At 51.6% G+C, this 20,757-nt stretch overlaps 1 protein-coding gene across 1 annotated transcript; it reads right to left on the minus strand.

The window, feature by feature from the left end:
* Positions 1-1,134: 1,134 nt before the first annotated feature.
* On the minus strand, positions 1,135-19,771 carry Ncan (neurocan). The gene is made up of 14 exons (XM_038328540.1): positions 19,699-19,771; positions 18,201-18,599; positions 16,724-16,898; positions 16,509-16,636; positions 15,901-16,194; positions 14,173-14,757; positions 12,233-13,453; positions 8,954-9,070; positions 7,822-7,935; positions 7,103-7,261; positions 5,685-5,767; positions 3,504-3,648; positions 2,648-2,830; positions 1,135-1,265 (listed from the first exon to the last, which is right to left on the minus strand). The coding sequence occupies exons 1-14, from the start codon at positions 19,769-19,771 to the stop codon at positions 1,135-1,137; spliced, it is 3,807 nt and encodes a 1,268-aa protein (XP_038184468.1).
* Positions 19,772-20,757: the final 986 nt, after the last annotated feature.

Here is a 20,757-nt window from a genome sequence, read left to right on the forward strand (position 1 = left end):
CCAGATCACATTTCTATACACATGGGTGTGAGAGATTGTCATCACAAACCCATGAAACCACCACACGACAGTGTATGTCTGTCATCCCAGCACTCAGATGCCTGAGAAAGGATTGCTGTGGGCTGAAATCCAGCCTGGGTTATAGAGTGAGATCCTATGTCAATAAACAAGAGAAGGCCAGGCATGGGTAATCCCAGAAAGCAGAGGCAGGTAAATCACTGAGTTCCACGCCAGCCTGGTCTACATAGCAATTTTTCCAGGCTAGCCAGGGCTGCACAGTGAAGCCGTCTCAAAACAAAAGCACTGTGGCTCAGCACTCCACTAGACCTGGAGGGAGGCCAGCAATATACTGCCCCTCCCCATTGCTCTGAGTAATCTCCCCCCAGAGGCTAAGGAGGTCAGTGGCTCTAAGAGACATCACTAAACTTCAGCACACAGAGGTCCACACTAGATTTATGCACCAAGACCAAAGACCAGGGCTGGGGCTTAGTTAGTAGAGAGAGCACTTGCTGTACTCGTGAGGCCCTGGGTCCCATCTGCAGCACCAAATGAACTGGGTGGGCATGGTGGTGCATAGCAGGAGAATCATCCTTGGATACAATAGTGAGTTCAAGGCCAGGCTAGGCTATGGAGATGGGGGAGATGGAGGGCCGGGGGAAGGAAGAAGAAAGAAAGCCACACAGATCAAAACCACCCTTGGGGTCAATCCCAGGTGAAGAAAAACAGGCCATGTTTGCACTGTGGTCTTCTGAGCCTCACTTTCAAATCCAGTGACCTTTAGTCAAAGCTTCACCCTGGATTTAGGATGGTTCATCGTTTACTAAGTCTGGATCTCTGGTGTGAAAGCTGCTCCCAGCACACACACAGACATACGATTGCCTCCTCTTGGAACTTTAGCAGCCAGACTTTCCTGTGACTGGGAGATAATCCTAGAGGCTTGGCCTGACTACCCTGGTCACTCCCAGGAGGACCTCAGAAGGGGAGGAAGGGGAGATCTGAGCTTTATACAGAGGACTGCAGGGTGTGGGTCTCAGGGGTGTTCCCACCCTCTCTCTCGTGGGTGTCTGGGTTCTGGCTTCCCAGGAGAATGCTCTGGAAGAGGTGTGGGAGTGTGTGCTTGCGTAGCCTGGGTTTTCAGCAGAAATCCCCTTCGTCCTTCTCCCAGTTTTCTGCTGGGTGTCTTTTGTGTTTTCTGTGCTCCTTGTGGGGATTGTGATGTCGGTGCTGGCGGTGGCGGTGTCTACGCATCCGATGTGATCGCCTGGCTGCAGGGATGGGAAAGAGATGAGATGGGGCGAAGATCAATGTTGGGGTGGTTGGATGTCACTGGCCTTGTCAGGGGGATTGAGAAGAGAAAAAGTACAGGCAGGCCAGGTATGGTGGCTTTCAGAGGCAGAGGCAGAGGCAGAGGCAGGAAGAACTGAGTTCAAAGTCAGCCAAGACCTGCATAATGAGACTGTCTCAAAAAACTCAAAGAATCAAGTGAGGTGGCAGTGGCACACGCCTTTAATTCCAGCACTTGGGAGGTAGAGGCAGGCGGATCTCTGAGTCCGAGGCCAGTCTGGTCTACAGAGTGAGTTCCAGTACAGCTGTGCGACACAGACAAACAAAAAACAAAGAACCAAAACAAAATCCAATTTGGTGAGGGCTGGATATGTGGCTTAGTTTTCCAAAAGAGCTCCACACCTGAAGTGTGTGGGTCACACTCTGTACCCAGGCTGGCCTGGGATCTGCAGCCCTTTTGCACCGACCTCAGAGTAGCTGAGCACAAGGTTGATGCTCAGAGCCCAGCAGCTGCCGTGTCTGGGACTTCCAGGATGGGAAGGAAGCCATGGCTACACATCCCAACTTCCATACTGTGCTACATGAGATTTTATCTCAAAAACACAAACAAAAGCCCTAGGTGGGCTGGTGAGTTTTCACTTCACTGTAAGGCTGCATTACCACAAGGATTTTTGTTTTGTTTTGTTTTGTTTGTCGAGACATGGTTTCTCTGTGTAACAGCCTTGGTTGTCTTGGAACTCAAATTGTAGACCAGAATGGCCTAGGTCTGCCTCTGAGTGCAGGGATTAAAGGTGTGTGCCAACACTGCTGGGCCACAGGCCAAAGGAAGACTTTTTTAAAAAAAATATTAATTTATTTATTACGTATACAATATTCTGTCTGTGTGTATGCCTGCAGGCCAGAAGAGGGCACCAGACCTCATTACAGATGGTTGTGAGCCACCATGTGGTTGCTGGGAATCAAACTCAGGACCTTTGGAAGAGCAGCCAATGCTCCCAACCTCTGAGCCATCTCTCCAGCCCAAGGAAGACTGTTTTTAAGACAGAGCCTCACATAGCTCAGGCTGACCTTAAACTTACTTTATAGCAGAGGATGCCCTTGAGTTCCTGATCCTCTTGCCTCTACCTCCTGAGTGCTGGGAGGACAGGCGTCTGGAAATGGAGCCCTGACTCCTCTACCCACTGAGTCCCACCCTCAGTTTAGCTTTTTTCTTCCTGTGGGTCTCACGCAATAGCCCAGGCTGACCTCGAACCTCAGCCTCCACGCTGTGGAGATGACGGATGATGCTGTACCACTATGTGGAGACAGGACCTATAAACACCCGGAACTTTGTCAGGGACAGATTATTGGACATAGTACTTACGTTTGGTGCAGACAATCTGGGGCCGGTCCCATTTTCCATTGCTCCGGCAGTGGATAGTGGCTACGTGGTGCTGGGAAAACCCTTCGTTGCACTGGTACCGCACAGTGGCATGAACACTGTACTTGGCTTTGTGTACACCAACGAGAGAGGCGTTCTCCACTGCTGGAGGGGGACCACAGAGCACTGGGGACAGAGGGGCTGAGGGTGACACAGCTTGTCAAATGGGGGCCCTCCCTCTGCTGAGCTCTGAACTCAGGGAACTCCACATGACTGTGCCTGTGTGGGGGAGTGTGAAATCTTCTGGACAAAACCCACTCCCCAGGGCATAAGGCACAAGGATAAACTGAAGCAAAAAGAAAAGTGGACAGAATGCATACAATTGTTTCCTTCATATGTAAAGAGTGCTAAGAAATTAGCTCGGTGGCACACACCTTTAATCCCAGAACTCTGAGTCCAAGGCCAGCTTGGTCCAGTGAGTTCCAGGACAGCCAAAGCTACCCAGAGAAACCTCGTCTTGAAAAACCAAATAAAATAATTTCAAGGCCTGGAGAGATGGCTCAGAGGTTAAGAGCATTGCCTGCTCTTTCAAAGGTCCTGAGTTCAATTCCCAACAACCACATGGTTGCTCACAACCATCTGTAATGAGGTCTGGTGCCTTCTTCTGGCCTTTAGGTATATACGCAGACAGAATATTGAATACATAATAAATAAATAAATATTTTTTTAAATGTTCAAAATAAATAAAAAGAAAGAAAGAAAAAAATCACTAATGCCAAGGAATTAACGGTAAATAATCAGGCCACAGGAGAAGAACCTCAAGTGTCTGAAGGAAAGTGGGCAGGGGTGTGCACAGTACCTGTGCCCTTCTTGCAGACATAGGGGAGGTTGTAGTTGCAGGGGACATCATTCCAGCGCCCACTCTCATGTGCCACCATCACCACACAGTCCTCTCCACCCGCGAAGAAGTTGTCTGGCTGATTCTCCCTCCAGTTCTCATATTGCTTTGGAAAGAGAGAGCTGAGTTCATTCTGGTGCCTGTCCAGCTTCCAGCACTTCCTGTGGCCAGACCCCTACAACAAGAAGGGGACTGGTGCCCCCCACAACAGACACTGGCTATCTCTAGCTGGGAGGATGCAGCAGCCTTCTCTTCTTGCCTCCTTTGTAGCCTCTTCCCAGCTCTCCACGAGCATCAGCATTAGGTAAACAGTTGAAAAATTGCTGACTCCAGCTTGGAAGTACAGGAGGGCTTCCCCCAGGGATAACAGGGAGTGCTAAAGCAGAGGGGCAGGCAGGCAGGGGACAGAGTTCCAAGCCCAGTGTACAACACGTGCAAAGGCACAGGGGCAGGGATGGAGTTAATGCCAGGTGGTGGGATGGCTTGTTGGCAGAGTGGGCAGGGCCAGATGTCATGGGGGCAAGAAGAAATTGGGTATTTTACAAATTGTGGAAGTGCATGTAGTGTAAACCTTGGTTTTTCTTTTTTTTCTTTTTTTTTTTCTTTTTTTTTTTTTTTGGTTTTTTGAGACAGGGTTTCTCTGCAGCTTTTTTAGAGCCTGTCCTGGAACTAGCTCTTGTAGACCAGGCTGGCCTCGAACTCACAGAGATCCACCTGCCTCTGCCTCCCGAGTGCTGGGATTAAAGGCGTGCGCCACCACCGCCCGGCTTAAACCTTGGTTTTTCGAAACAAGCTTTTTCTGTAGTTTTGGTGCCTATCCTGGAACTCACTTTGTAGACCAGGCTGGCCTCGAACTCACAGAGATCTGCCTGCCTCTGCCTCCCAAGTGCTGGGATTAAAAGTGTGTGCCACCACCACCTAGCCTCGTTAAAGGTATTTTTATTACATTTAAAAATTTTGGGCAGGAGAGGTGGCTCACTAGTTGAGCACTGGCTGCTCTTTCAGAGGAGCTGAGTTCGATTCTCAACACCCACATGATGACTCACAACTGTCTGTAACTCGAGTTTTTCTGGCCTCTGAGGGCACTGCATGGACATGGTGCACAGACACACATGCAGACAAAACACTCCTGCACATTAAATAAATAAGTAAATAAAAAAGAATTTGTTTATTTAAACCAGGCATGGTAACACATACTTTTAATCCCAGCACTCAGGAGGCAAGAGGCAAACGAATCTCTGTGAGTTCCAGGCCAGCCTGGTCTACAGTGGGAGTTCCAGGACAGCCAGGGCTACTCAGAAACCCTGTCTCAAAAAAATTTTTCCCCCCAAAACTATTTATTTCAGAAGGGGACACACATAGCATGTACCTTTGGAAGTCCCCTCTTTTCTTTGATCCCCAGGGATCAAACTCAGGTTATCAGGTTTGGCAATGAACTTATACCCGCTTGTGCTGTCTCACCGAGCCCATGTAAACCGTTTTAAAGCCATGGTTCATGGCGTCATGGTGTTGCGTAACCGTCACCGCTGCGTCTATTTCCAGACATTTCATCACGACAAACCAAAATTCTACGCCAATTCAGGAAAAATAATTCCTCGTTCTTCCTGTGTGGCTCCTGGCACACACTACCTGCCCTGCCTCTGCCCACAGCTCCTCTGCAGGCTTTGTTTCAGGCAGTCAGGCATTGATGACTTTAGCTTGTCGCTTAGCTTGCTGATGCTTGTTGCGCCAGGGCTCGGCGTGCAACAATGACTGGTTTACAACTCAAGGCACCGCAGGTAGCGCTCCAGCTTGCAATGTTCCTTCTTGCCTCAGCCGCCCAAGTGCTGGGATGTCAGAAAAGCACTACAACAACCACGCTACTTCAGTGTTGTGTATTTCTTCATATTTTACAGCTGGGATGGAACTGGATGTAAGCCAGGTCGAGCCACGCCCCCAGCCCCTCACTGGGGGATTCTAGGCAGGGGCTCCACCCCGAGCCACGCCCACAGCCCCTCACTGGGGCACTCTAGGCAGGACTCTTCTGCCAAGCCACACCCCAGAACTTTTGAGGACCAATGGTGCCCACCAGTGGTTGCTCCACCGAGGGTAATCTGGGACCACTGGGGCTTAGCAGAGTGAGGACAGGAACCTGCCACTTACCAGTCCTGTGTTGTCTGTCCACTGGAAATCCCTTTCCACTGTCCTGTCATTCAGACCGATCCACGAGTTCTCATGGCCAAAACCTGTTGGACGGGAGGACTATGAAAGCATGCTCCTTCTTGGGCTGATGGAGAAGGGAAGATGTCCAGAGGCCTTCTCTGCCAGCCTATAGGAGGCTGGGTAGAATCACACAGGGTGAGCATTGTGGACAGCAGGGGGTAGCAAGGGGTGGGTGGGAAGGACATGTGGACCTGGGAGCCAGGAGGCCTGAGCCAGAGGGCTTGCAGGAGGGAGGAGGTAGACGAAGAAGAGGCCCACCCTCAGCCACACGCAGTTTCTGCAGGTTGTGTACTGTGGCGGGAAAGGCCACAACGTTCCCAGCCTGGAGGTGGGCTTACAGAGGTGAGGAATACCTGTCCAGCCATGTGAGGGAGGGAGAATTGGGCAGCCAGAAAGGACAAATGTGCACAGGGCCTGTCAGTCACCTGGAGTAGTCCTGGCTGGGGCAAGAGGGACAGAGCGGTGAGGACGCCAAACCAGAAGCCAGTTCAGACCATGGATGGTGAGACGTGTTGACCCAGTGAACCGAACACTGAACAAGGGGAGGGTCCACAGGGCAGGGACAGTGCCATAGGAGGAAACGCATGGCGGCTACAGTAACGAGTGCCACTCTCTGCAGAGGACCAGACGCCCCAAGTCCATGCCTGGCTCTATCTGTCAATTCCTACAGTGTTAAAAATAAAGCTGGGGTGGTGGCACATGTCTTTAATTCCAGCTCTCAGAGGCAGAGGCAGGCAAATCTCTAAGTTTGAGGCCAGCCTGGTCTACAGAGCAAGTTCCAGGACAGCCATGGCTACACAGAGAAGCCCTGTCTCAAAACAAAACAAAAATCAAATAATTATTATATAGAATAATAGAATAAACATAGAAATAATCCAGTCTGTAGCCACACATTATCCAAATGAAACATGTGCCTGATGGTCGAAGTCCTGCCACCGGGAACGTCACTTCCTAAGGACACACTTGTCTCACTACATTCTCAGGACCTGACAAGAGTTGGGGAGCGGGGGCTGAAAAGGTGGCTCAGTGGTTAAGAGCACTGGCTGCCCTTCCAGAGGTCCTGAGTTCAATTCCCAGCATCCACATGGTGGCTACAACCATCTGTAATAGGATCTGATACCCTCTCTGGCATGCAGAATGCACATACATAAAACATAAATAAATTTTTAAAAAATTAAAAAAGAGTGGGGGAGATAACAGGCACGCAGAGACTATTTGGGGAGCATAAGGGAACGAACACGGGACTTAACAGACATGTGATCCATCAGGGAGCCAGTGAGTCTGTGAGTCTCCAGGACTCCCGGGTGGTCCGCTGGTCGAGGGACAAGCTCCCGCCCCAGATCACTGCACTTCCCTACCGTTAATGAACTTGTGCTCCTCTGGTGAGTGGACACTTGTCAGGTGGCCAGCCCGGCGCCTGCAGTCTCTCTCTGCATCCTCCCAGGCACGCCGATGGGCAAAGTACCTGTAGCAGTGACCCTGGAATTTGTGCCAGCCACGGTCACAGCCCTCTGTATCTGGGGGGCAGGACAGGAATGTGAGGGGGCTTGTTACCTCCCAGGAGGCAACACACATTATGCCCAGACATACATGCAGCCACAACACCCACACACAAAAAAATAGATTAATCAAAAATTTTCAATTAAAAAAATAGGGCCAGCGGGGGCTGGAGAGATGGCTCAGAGGTTAAGAGCACTGACTGCTCCTCCAGAGGTCCTGAGTTCGATTCCCAGCAACCACATGGTGGCTCACAACCATCTGTCATGAGATCTGGTGCCCTCTTCTGGCCTGAGGGCATACATGGAGGCTGAACACTGTACATATTAGTAAATAAATAAATCTTTAAAAAAAATAGGGCCAGCAAGATATGTAAGTAGACAAGGCTAAGGATGCTTGCCACCAAGCCCACGGAGCAGACTAGACATGATGGCAGGAGAGAACGGAGTACCACCAGATTTCCCGACATCATACGTATGCCCCATACCATGTCATACACAAAACATTTTTTAAATGTAACTTAAAATTTTTAACTATATAAAATAAATAATAAAACGAATTGACACCCTGTGGGACTCACCCTTCTCGCACAGGCTGCCCCCATAGCTGGGGAGGCAGAGGCAGGTGAAGCCATTCACCCCATCGATGCAGGTGCCTCCATTCTCACAGGGGCTGCACAAGCAGTCATCAATGTCTGTGAGACACGGGGTGCATAGAGGTCAGAGGCCAGCCTCCACTCAGCTCACATCCCCTGACAACCATAGGGAGGGCACGATGGCTCTGCAGCCGAGAGGAGAGCACTAGCAAGCATGAGTGCAGCAGGCACCCCCAGACAGGAAAGCGCAACTCGAGCATTCAGTGAACCTGTGTCACCTAACACACACACACAGACACAGACACAGACACAGACACACACACACACAAGGGTGCATCCTGTGTGCATCCTTGGGAGGTGAGAGGCCAGTCTTGTTATTCAGTTGTCACTGTCTTGGATTTTACAACTTTAAAAAAAATTATCTATTTATTATGTATACAGTGCTCTGCTTGCATGTACACCTACATGCCAGCAGAGGGCGCCAGATCTCACTACAGAGACCTGTCAGCCACCATGTCATTGCTGAGAATTGAACTCTGGTCCTCTAGAAGAGCAGCCAACTCTCTTAACACTGAGCCATCTTTCCAGCCACCCCCTTTTTAGACAGAATTTCTCTGTTTAACTCTGCCTGTCCTGGAACTAGCTCTTTAAACCAGGCTAGCCTCGAACTCACAGAGATCTTCCTGCCTCTGCCTCCCAAGTGCTGGGATTAAAGTCATGTGCTGCCACCACCTGGCTAAAATTAAACATTTTTAAAATGATATTTATTTTGGGTTTTTTTGTGGTGAGAAAGGGTCTCTGTATCTATGTCTCTGTATAATCCTGGCTGTCCTGGAACTCTCTCTATAGACCAGGCTGGCCTCGAACTCACAGAGATCCACATGCTTCTGCCTCCCAAGTGCTGGGATTAAAGGCGTGCGCTGCCATGCCTGGCCCTCACTTGTGTTTTTAGTTATGACTCTATAATTCCTAGTGTGATTGTGAAGTCGAGCAAAGAGTGGGAAATGGCTCTCCTGAGCTACAGCCCCCAGAACACAGCCCCTCAGATAACTAGTTTGGGTTCAACTAATTTTGGTTGATTTGCCCAGACTCAAAGCACAAGAGACAGGACACTCACCAATTTCACAGTTCTCCCCAGCATAGCCCTGATCACAACTACAGCCGTACATGGTGCCATTGGTTCGACAGGTGCCCCCGTGCAGGCAAGGGTTGTTCTCACAGGGATCTGTGGGGTCTGTGGAATGATAGGCAGTGTGAGGATGGACTGGCCACCTTGTCATGGAATCCAGAAATTTCCCCTCTGTTGACTCACTAGTGAACAATGGCTCACATGCTTGTGTGAAGACCTTACCACTTCCGCGACTGCACCACAGCATCTGTGGGATGTCCTACTCAGCAAAGTCCTCTTCCAGGTCACAGTAGACTCACAGTCCAGTGTGTTTATCCAGGGACCAAAGGAGTTAATTCTCTTTGTCACCATGTGGGTCTCAGGGCTTGAACTCACATCCCCATCCTTGGCGGCAAGCACCTTTGCCCACTGAACCCTCTCACTAACCCTGCCAGGTTCCTTCTGTACTTGCTGCTTTTTGTCTCTCTCTCTGAGAGCAGTGACACTCCATATGGCAGTCACACACCTCATTCATGCTTAAATTAATTAAAACGAGATGACATATGCAGTTCTAGGAGCCACATGTCAATCTGACTGCTCAGAGAATGTTGTCAAATATCAGTGTGCCAAGCCCAGAACACAGCAGGCATGCAATCACTGCTGGCTAACTGAACAGTGGGGGACAACTAGCTGTCCTGTTGTAGCTGAAACATCTGTTCCTGAGGCAGTGACACTGGGAAACGGGGGTCTGGTCTGTCTGTGTGATGTGCCTGCTGAAGTTCCAGCCCCGTGCAAGCATGCTGGGACAGAGGGTGGCATGCAACAATGACAGCCATCAGGTTGCCCCGCCATGACACCTGCCTACGGCTGGCACTAAATCAGCTGAGCCAGTATATTTTTTACTTTATTAGCATTTGTGCCGTGGGTGTCATGCCACCCCTTCAACTTCCACCACCCAGAGTCCTGGTTGCACATCCTCTATTTAATTTTCCTCCAGATGTTGTTACTTTCAGGGACCCACGTCCCCACAGCCTCGGATAGCCTGAGCTGCCATTGTTCTATTGCACACCCTGCACTCGGCCTCTTGCCGGCTAACACCAGAGATACAGGCGCCTTTGCCTTTCATGCTCCTTCCTTCCCGCTTTCCTGCCGCCCTTCTCCCCCACTCCATCCTTTGTGCAGTCTCATACAGGCTGCCCTTGGACTTACTTCTTTGCTGGGGTTGACCCCTGCTCCCTGCCCCCTGCCTTTACCTGGGATGGCAGGTGTGTGCCAAGCCCAACTCACAAGCTCTGGTTTGGGGTTTGTTTCTCTGTCCTAGTTCCAGTTCCAGCCACAGCTGTGGGAACACACTAGGTACTCAGATACCCATGCCTCAGTCTCCCTTCGAATAATGCGAGAACCACACAAGAGCTTGTCCCATGAGATGTTACAGAGTTGGACCAATCTGGTTGGGAATGGGGACACACGCCCATGGTCCTCACACTCAGGAGACTGAGGCAGAAGAGTTGGTGAGATTTCTAGGTCAGCCTGGTCTACAGAGTGAGATCCTGTCTCACAGTGGGCAGTGGCTGAAAAGATAGTTCAGCATTTATGAGTACTGTTCTGAGGACTTTGATTCCCAGCATGCATGTGGCAGCTCACAACCATTGGTAGCACTGGCTCTAAGGGGTCCCCGTGAGCACTAGGCGCATGTGCAGTGTCTGCTGCCGTAGCTCTGGGGAGATGGAGACAGAGGGATCCCAGGGGCTCACTGACTATCCATTCTAGCTTGATTGGCAAGTTCATGGGCCAATAAGAGACCCTCCAAAATATGAGCTGGAGAAGGGCATGATGACTGAGCAGCTGAAGAGGGTCAATGCTAAGGCTGACAATCTGAGTTTGATTCCTGGAACCCACATGGTGGGAGGGAGCCCAGTCCCAAAATTGTCCCCTGACTTGCACACGAATGCCATTGCATGGTAAATGATGGTAATTAAAAACTAAAGAAACGAGATGGACAGTGCTGAGGATGGGCACCTACGTGTGTGCCCGCACGCACATAATAAAAGGTAAATGAGTGAATTTTAAGAAACAAGCTGGGGGGCTGGAGAGATGGCTCAGTGGTTAAGAGCACTGTCTGCTCTTCCAGAGGTCCTGAGTTCAATTTCCAGCAACCACATGGTGGCTACAACCATCTGTAATGAGATCTGGTGCCCTCCTCTGGTGTGGGCAAACATGGAGGCAGAATGTTGTATACATAATAAATAAATAAATCTTTAAAAAAAAAAGAAACAAGCTGGGTGTAGTGGTTTGAATAAGAATGCCCCCCCCCCTTAGGTGCATAGATCTGTATGCTTAATCAGCAGGGAGTGGTACTGCTTGAGAAGGATTAGGAGGTGTGGCCTTGTTGGAGGAGGTGTGGCACTGGAGATGGGCTTTGAGGTTTTAAAATGCCCATGCCAGGCCCAGTTTCTTCTCTCTGCCTGTATACCAGGATGTAGCTCTCAGCTACTGTTCCAACACTATTTATGTTGCCATGATAAACCTCTGAAACTGTAAGCCCCAATTAAATGCTTTCTTTTATGTGAGTTGCCTGGCCATTGTGCTCATCACAGAAATAGGACAGTGACTGACGCTGGGCATGTGGCAAACACCTGCTACTCCAGCATTCAGAAGGCCAATGCAGGAGGATTGCCACCAGTTCAAAGCCATCCTTTGTTGGGCACTGAGTCGCTCCCACCTCCCGCTCTCTTCATGGCTCCAACCCCTGACATCTCCATGACAGTCAATCCAGCTCACGTCCTGTCCTTCTTACGCTGCCTGGGATGAAACCAGATTCAGCTGTCTTCCAAACATAATGAAACTGTTGAAGGCAGGCCCCTGACATCACACTGCCCTGTCTCAAAGTGATCTGGATATTTGGAAACCGAACTCCCCCAAATCCAACCCCCCAATTCTTCATGGAGCTCACGTTTTGGTCAATGACCACATTCCTTGAGTGTTAGAAGTATTCAGTGTTAGTCAAGCAAGGTGATAAATGCCTTTAATCCCAGCACTCAGGAGGCAGAGGCAGGAGGATCTCTGTGAGCTCCAGGCCAGCCTGGTCTACATAGCCAGGTCCATACGAGCCAGAACCACCAGCACAACACAACACAGAAGGCTAATGTAACATGCCTCCTGACCTCTAGCGTCATCCTTTGCTAGAAAATCCCAGCCTTCCCAGGGCATTTCCTCTGCTCAGGGAAACCCCAACCTCCAGTTTCAGGTCCTGGCTACACTGGGACAGATGTAGAACCCAGAACTTACCCTCCTGCCCGCTGGCCACCTCTTCCCAGAAGGCCTTCAATCCTGGACTCTTAGCCACAACATTCAGATCTGATTCTTTCAAGCCCAAGGACACAGGTGTCAGGGTGCTGGGGGTGTCCCACAACCCAGTGGGTTCCCCTGAGGAGACCGAGGCCGCTTCATCCATGTTGGAGGTCAGGGATGACCACGGAAGAGAGGGCAGACTGCTACGAGGCCCTGGTGACCCCTGGGCTACTGTCTGGTCCTGTGGCTCTTGGCGATCTTCGGAGCTTGTGGAGTTCACTGTGGGCATACCTTGGGCCCCAGTTATGGTCCCTTGGTTCATACTTGAACTCATAGCCACATGGGTGTTAGAAAAGGAACTTTTGGGTTCAGACCCCCAAGTGGCATCAGCACCTCTAGGGACCAGTTCCATGGTGGCCTTCAGAGGGCCCTTGGTGGTGCCACCTGCCAAAGCCACTGTAGGTTTCATGTTCACGGTGACTCCATGGTCTCCCAACAGTGAGGGCTGGGAACTAGTGTCCAGTTCTTGGCTGGACAGTGGTAGCCAGGTGGCCAGCACCTTGCCCACAGTGGCCTGTCCCTTAGATGTGGGACTCCTTGATATGTCCAAGACCTCAGACTCAGTCCCCAGGATGCCAGCATCAGAGGGGACAGGATTGATGGTCACATTACTAGAGTTCAAGGACACCCACTGGCCAGAGATGGGGTGCTTGGTAGCCTGGATGGAGCTGATCCCCCCGATTTCTCTAGAATCTGCAGCAGGGGATTTGTGGTTGGCTTCAACTGGGGCATCCATGATGGTCTGAGACAGCATGTCGAGGTCTTCGGCTCCGACGCTGACAGACCTGGCAGTGGTGCCCTCCCCATCCTGTGGGGAAGCTGGGGAGGGCAGAATGGGGGTCACAATGGGGACAAATGTGGAGTGTGGCAGCAGCCACAATTTGGGGGCACGAAGCATGGCTACAAAGGGGAAGTCTGGAGAGGTGTCATCAGGGGGCGCCTCATGGAAGGCAACAGTTGGGGCCTCTGCAGGACTGGAGGGAGGGAGAGAGGGCACCGAGGGAGACCAGGGCAGGTGGTGGATGGTTGATTTCACACTGGGGGCTTCAGTTGTCTCTGGCTTCAGGCCAGGGCCATTCTCCATGCTCTGGACAGTAGGTGAGATTGAAGACCGGGACCACATCCAGGACTCTGGTGGACTCCTGCTGCCAAGGGAACCTGTGACATCAAAAGCATCATGTTAGTAGGCCTAGGAGCACACATTTATGATCCCACATGGGAGGCTGAGGCAGTCTGCACTACATAGAGGCGCAGCCCCCAGAAACACATTGAGCAGGTGCGGTGCACAAGCCTGTTCTGTGTAGTTGGGGGATCTGGGTTGCAGAGTCATCCCCAGCAAACAAACAATAAAAGCCAGTATGTCAGCACACTCCTAGTGCCTGGGAGATCCAGGCAGGAGGATGGCTTTGAGTTCCAGGCAAACCTTGGGTACAGAGTAAGACTCTGCCTCAAACACAAAACTCAGCATAACGCTGTGAAGAAATGAAGACTTGACTCGGAGACCCAGCACCCACATAACAGATGGTCACGGCAGCCCAGGGCTTCACTCCAGTTCAGGGGACACAGAAGGGAGTGGAGACAGGTGGTCCCCAGTGGAGCCAAAGAGGGCACCCAGGTTAGAGAGAGACCCTGTCTCAAAAACTAAGGTAGAGGACCATATAGGAAGACACTTGAAGTCAGCTCTGGTCTCACTGGCGTGTGTGTGCACCCACGCTCACTCACAAACCACACACAGTCACACAACTCTCACACACACTCATTTAAACACTCACACACACACAACAAAATGGGGATTTGGAAGCAGGACTAGGGGCAAGGTTGGGGTACTGGAACAATGTGTGTCTGTGCTCACTCTTCCCTGCTCCCCAGTCACTCACCTGCCCCTGGCACGTCTACTTCATTGGTCAGAATGGCCCGGGGACTGTGACCATGGCTCTGGTCACTTTCTGAGGCTTCTGTGAATGCAGAAGGCCCCAGGGGACCAGCAGTAAATTCCAGAGTAGGAAGTTGGGCACTGGCCTCTGCTGTTCCAAGCAGTTGGCCAGTTGGGACCTGTTGCTGGAAGTGTCGACCGTTTAACCCTTTGAAACGGCCCCTCTTCACCATGGAGGTGGAGGTGACCTGTGTGCCCGAGAGTGTGGTCTCTGCCATATCCACTGCCATGCTGCTGGGGCTGGGGACACCTGTGGAGCTTGTGGCACCTGCAAGCAGCCATGAAGCCACTGAGGGACCCCCTGGGGTAGGGCCAAGGGTCTTCCGAGGCTCTTGTGTCCATGCCGAGTACAGGGCTTCATCTTCTCCGCTGGACATGAGAGGCTCCTGGAAGTCGGGTATTGCCTTCTCCTCCTCCCCCAGACTGGGCTCTAGTTCTTGGGCTGGGGGCCCTTCCGCTGACGCAATCTCCCCGTCATCTCCAGAAGAGGGAATCTCTGAGTCTCTGTGTTGTGGTATAAGGTGATGAGCTATAGAAAAAGCAGAAGCAGTTGAAGTAGCCCAAGCACAGCCAGAAAAGTGTCTGTGTTGTGGAGCCCCACCCAGGGTGGGATTTCTAGGTTAAGGCATCTCAAGAAATATGCCCATACGGAGAATACAGCCTTATTCAGAGCCCTCCCCACTAGTTCTGTGTCTTCTTGTTTGGCCGTAACACAAGCTAACCTGGAAAATCAATACATAGCCCAGGCTTGCTTCAAACTCACAGAGATCCTCCTGCCTCAGCCTTCCAGATGCTGGGTGATACAACAGTGGCCCAGTAGTGGCCACATCACAGGAAACACCCATCTTAAGGGGGATGTACTCCACCCAGAGGCTGTGACTTATCATAGGGTTTCCATGGAGACGTGGGCTTTCTGAGACCTGAACTGATTAGCTAGCCCAGGATGATCTTAACATTTCTGATTCTTTTGTCTCTTCGTCCCAGGCCCTCAGGCCCACCCTTGGCTTTATTTGACAATGGGACAGGACTCAGGGACTTGAGTTTGTAAGGTGAGTGCTCTACCAGACACAGCCTGGTCTACAAAAGGGGGTCCAAGCCAGTCAGAACTGCTCACTGAGACCTCATCTCAAGAAAAACAAACAAATGAAAATTGGTAGGGGTATGGCCTTCATTAGCCTGTGTTTAGAAGCTTGTCCACAGAAGACTCAGCATGGAGCATGCCAATCATCAATGATTCTTGTGGCCTCCACCAATGATTCTGGCATCTGGCTTTCACCTACTCCTGAATGGGTTCAAGGGAACTTACTAGTGGCAGGTGGTTTCCTTAATGCAGATGATGGGTCATGCCTATGGAGGTGTGGTTTTCACTATGCACTTTCGGGGGTGTGTGTGATCTCAAGGGGACCAACCCATGGCATGTGGCCATAACCAAGCTTTTCTGGGGGGGGGGTCCTGTGGTCCCAAGGGAACACACCCACAACCCACAAGTAGCTGGAGAGGTTAGCCCAGGTGTATGTGGTCAGGCAGGGACACTACCTGGGGGCAGGGCTTAGTCAGACACTCCCAACTGGGGACCGGTCTGGATGATGACACACACATCCAGGAAGGGTGGCCCCAGAGAATGGCTCTGGTAGGCGTGGCCTTCAGCCACTAGGGTTATATCATAACGCACCTCGGAAGCAGTAGGCGTCAAAGCGTGCTCCAGGAGCAGGGAAGCCAGTACGGTTGGCAAAGCGGTATACAGTGCGCACACCCGGAGCTGGGCCCCCACAACGGCGGCGCGGCGTCTGGATCGGGTAGCGCACACTGCCGTCTGCCAGCCATCCGGGGTCACACTGGTCCAGGCCCTCATGCCAGGCCAAGTGCAACTGCCCCACCGAGGCCAGCGCCGCACCCTGCCGCTGGCATTGTGCCCGCGCACCTGCCAGGGTCAGTCGGCGGGCAGGGCCCACGTAGAAGACCTCACCTGGGAGAAGGATAGGGTGGAAGTCAAGAAGGGGTAGGAGAAGGAGGGACGCTCGGAACTGAGGATGGGAGGTTCAGAAGACAGGTGGCCCAGGTCCTGGCTCCAGCTTTGGAGAGCTTTGAGGGGACTTAGCGGGACCTGAGGACTGGAAGAACACCTGACACTCAGGGCGAGATGACCCGGTTCCAGGCGCAGCTTTGGAGGGCACTGCGACTTCAGAGAGGTTCATGTGGGCTTTGGGAAATACGGGGACTGGGAAAGCACCTGACACTCAGGGACAGGTGGCCATGGGGTCCCAGCCAAGCTTGCCTTACCCCCTAGCTCTCGGGCAAAGCAGTAGACATCGTAGAGTTCCTGTGGGTCGCGTCTCCCATAGCTCCGAACCCCTGGCAGACTGCTGCGGTCACCATAGCAACCAGGACGCGACTGAGTGATTGGATACCTGACGGCGAGAGGGGAATGGCTATCAGAAATGTGCTCCGGGACACCTCTTCTTCAGGATCAACCCCCAGTCTCATGGCTCCCTCACCGAACCGTGCGGTCTGAGAGCCAGCCCGCATCGCAGTTGTCAAAGCCGTCTTCGAAGGCAGCCTGCAGGTGCCTTGGGGCGGCGATGGTGGCAGAGCTCAGGCGGCAGGCCTCCTGGGCCTCAGTGAAGGTCAGCGCATAGCGGTCCCTGGCAGCCCGATAGTGGAACACGACTCCTGTGGGGTAAATGCCAGGCAGCCAAAGAGAGGCTTATGGCGGAATCTTGGATAACAGACCTCTCCCGAGCAGACATTTTAAAGACAGGGTCTCACGCGGTGTGGTGCGGCATGCCTTTGACACTAGTCTTTGGCATGAGACAGGTGGATCCCTGAGTTCGAGGCCAGCCTGGACTATAGAGTGAGTTCGAGGATAGCCAGGGCTACATAGTGAGACTGTGTCTCAAAAAGAACAATGAAACGCACACACACTCACACACACACACACACACACACACACACACACTCACACTCACGCAAAGAAAAAGACATTGATTGTCTCATTTAAACCAGGTTGGATTGAGACCCACAAAGCTCCACCCACGTCTGCTTCTGAGCTCACCCCTACACCCTGATCATTTTTTCTTAATCTGTCGGAAAAACAGAGACTACCCTGGATTGTAGGGTACAAATGTGAGAGTTGGGCACACGCTGTCACACAGTGTCTCCCTAATGCATGTGTTAGCTGACACTTTAAAGATAGGCTCACTTAACCTTCTAAAAAGATTTGTATCTAAAAAGGCCTAGAGAGATGGCCCCAAGGTTTAAGAGCATTTTTGCTCTTCCAGAGGTCTCAGATTCAATTCCCAGTATCTACATGGTGGCTCACAACCATCTTTAACTCCAGTTCCACGGGGTTCCGCACCCTCTTCTGTTTCCATGGCACCCAAGGTCACATATGGTGCACAATATACATGCAAAGTATCCATGCATAAAATTCAAAATTAAAAGGTTTAGGTTTTTTTTTTTTTTTTGAATAGCTGTCCTGGAATTTGCTCTGTAAACCAGACTGGTCTCAGACTCACAGAGGCCATCTGCCTCTGCATCCTGAGTGGGATTACCAACCACAGGACGACTTGAAGGTGAACCTCAGTGGCTGGATCTCAGCCTCGGTCCTCCCCTTCCATCCTCAGTGCCTCTCAGTCCATCTGAGGACCTTCCCTTCAGTGTACGATGCCCCCTTCATCTTCAGGGCTCCCCTTGTTTGACTGGCCCCCATCTTCTGGCCCCTACGATTTTAGCACCTCATCATCTATACTTGGCTCCTCTGCAATATTCCCACCTTTTCACAGTAGCTCCTCCCCTTCTGTCCTGGGCACCTTCCTCTCCATCCTCAGACTCTCTCTTTCCAACTTCCTTTTTCTTCCTTTGACACTCTTCCTAGGATTCCTGGGCCCCTCCTCCCAGCCTCAACCCTTCCCCTTCATCCTAGGTCCCTCCTCTTTCATCTTTGACCACACCCATTACCTGATGCCAACTCACCTGTCACCTCCAAGGTTGCCAGATCCTGCTCGTCCTCAATACCTCTCACCACTTGGCAGCGATACAGCCCAGAGTCGCTAGCCCGAAGCGGCCCCAACAGAAGGGTAGCATTAGTTCTATGTCGGGGGTAAGCAGGCAATGACACCCGTCCCTGCCAGTCCTTGGCCACACGCACCACATTGTCCTTGGCCACCAAAATGGGCAAATCCTGTCGCTGGCCTGATGCAGTCCGAACCTTGGTCCACTTGATCCGAGGAATGTCTCGAAGGGTGCCTAGCAGTGGCTTCCAGGTAAAGAGGCAGGGCAAGGCTACCAACTCTGCCAGAGCAGCACGGATGGGTCCCGATCCTGACTTCAGCATGTGAAGCCCCTTTTCCATGGTAGTGGTATCCTGTGTGTCTGAGATGGAAAGAGGACCTGAATCAGTGGCGAGGGCCAGCAGAACACTGACATTTCTTGCTTTCATGGTTTAGTTTTTCTCTTTCAGTTTTCTTTCACTAACTCTTTGTTTTGTGTTTTGAGACAATATCTCACTATGTAGGCTTGGCTGGTCTGGAACTCACCACATAGACCAGGTTGGCTCAAACTCACAGAGACCCTTCTGCTTTTGCTTCCCTGTGCTGGGATTAAAGGCGTGCACCACCACGCCCAGCTTCACTAACCCTTCTTTACAGAGAGGCCAGGCTGCCCACACAGTGTCACAGTACAAGAAGGGACCACCGGGCCAGACCACTCATGTTTCTGCCTCTTGTGGGAGAATTCCAAAGGCTTCTCATATGGGTGAGCTATGACTGTCATTATCACTGCCTTGCTGTGTGGTCTTGGGAAAGTCACTTTCCTTCTCTGAGCCTCAAAAGTTAAGCCAGAGGCAGACACTGGAAGCAGTGTTTATAGGGTAATTTCTTTCCTTTTTTTTCTTGTTTTAAACAGAGTCACCTGTAGCATAGGTTAGCCTCAAACTTAATATATAGCTCAGGATGATCCTCCTGCTCTATTGGCCGACTGCCGGAATTACATGGGTGTGCCACTCTGTTGGATGTCTTCAATCAAGTCACTGAATTCCCACAACCATCTGTAGTGGCGATGGCTTGTCTTCTAGGGACATTGGAAAACGGAAGCTCAGAGAAATAAGTATTTCTGCCTATGGCCACAGAGAAACTCAGCGAGGGACTCATAAAGCCTGGGATTGACGCTGGTGGGGGAGATTCTAGGGGAGGCACAGAGATCTTCCTTCCCTTTCCCACCTGCCTCTCTCTCTCCCCCACCTTTCTTCTTCAGATTGTTTCAACAAAAGACAGTGAGAGGCGCCCTCCAGCCTCTGCGGAGGTAACTAAAAACACCTTTCAGGTGTCCCGCTCCCTTTTCACTGCTCAGAAAACGGTTTCAGCTTTTCTCATTTTATTTTGTAGGCCCAGCTAGAGGAGCAGCAGGAGAAGGTTCTGAAATGAAAAAATCCTCATCCCATCCCGCTGAACCCCACTCCCAGAGCCCCACTCACCCTGATCCCCAGTCACTAGGAGCAACAGTCTCAGCACCAGAAGGCTGGAGGCCCAGACAGATGCGACCCCCATGATGGAGCTAGGAGCAAAGCAGAGGGAGGGAGGGTGAATCATGGCACAGACCCTCCCCCGACCTTGAACATGAAGGAACCAGATGGCCCATGCAAGAATAGGAATCGAAACTCGGAAAGGCCAGCATGTCACTGAAGGTCACAGAGCAAGAAAGCAGAGGCCATACAGGCAGGATCTGAACCCAAGCAGTGAGGCAGGGTGCAGATTAGTGGTGGGACACCTGCTGAGCTCACAGGCCTAGGTTCTGGCCCAGCATCTTCCAGGTTTACATGGGCCTTGGGTTCTCTTCCCAGCCCTTGCCATTTTTCTGGAGGGCCCCCACTTCTAGCCCCCGACTCTGTATCCCACTGAGCACATGTGAGCCTGGGACTCTAGTCCTGCATATCACTCCATGTTGGGTGGGTTTGGTGGCTCACACAATCTTACATCGCAGACCTGGAGGGGTGGGGACCGAATGCACAGGCCACCATGATCCGCAGAGCAAGTTCTCTGCCTCTGCCTCTTCCTTGCTGTGTGACTTTAGCAAGGAGCTTAGCTTCTCTCTGCTTCCCCTTCCTTGTGGGTCAGATGAGGATAACAGCTGGCTGGAAGGGATGGATGAGTCAACTTATACACAGTGTTTTGAGCAACTTGGTTTAAAGGAGAACATTTTAGCTGTGGCTAATATTATCATTAAACTTCACACTGCCAAGTCTGAAATCCTGTTTTTCAAGTCAGCTTTCCCCATCAGACTGGGCTCTTAAGGGAAGCAATGGGCCCTAATCCTTCTGGGCGTCCCTCAGGTTCTTCCCAGGCCCAGTTCTCCCAGCTGACACTTCCTCCTCTGTCCCGGCCATCCCCTCCATAGGGGCCATGTCCCCCTGGCATATGGTAGCAATTACTGAGTGCCCGTGAGCAAGGTCTACCTCGTGTGCCTGGAATACATTCATTCCCCAGGGATTCTTCAACTAAACTTTGCTCCTCTCTCAACTCAGACCCCTTCCAGG

The sequence above is a fragment of the Arvicola amphibius genome, chromosome 4 (assembly GCF_903992535.2).
Source record: "Arvicola amphibius chromosome 4, mArvAmp1.2, whole genome shotgun sequence".
NCBI lineage: Eukaryota > Metazoa > Chordata > Mammalia > Rodentia > Cricetidae > Arvicola > Arvicola amphibius.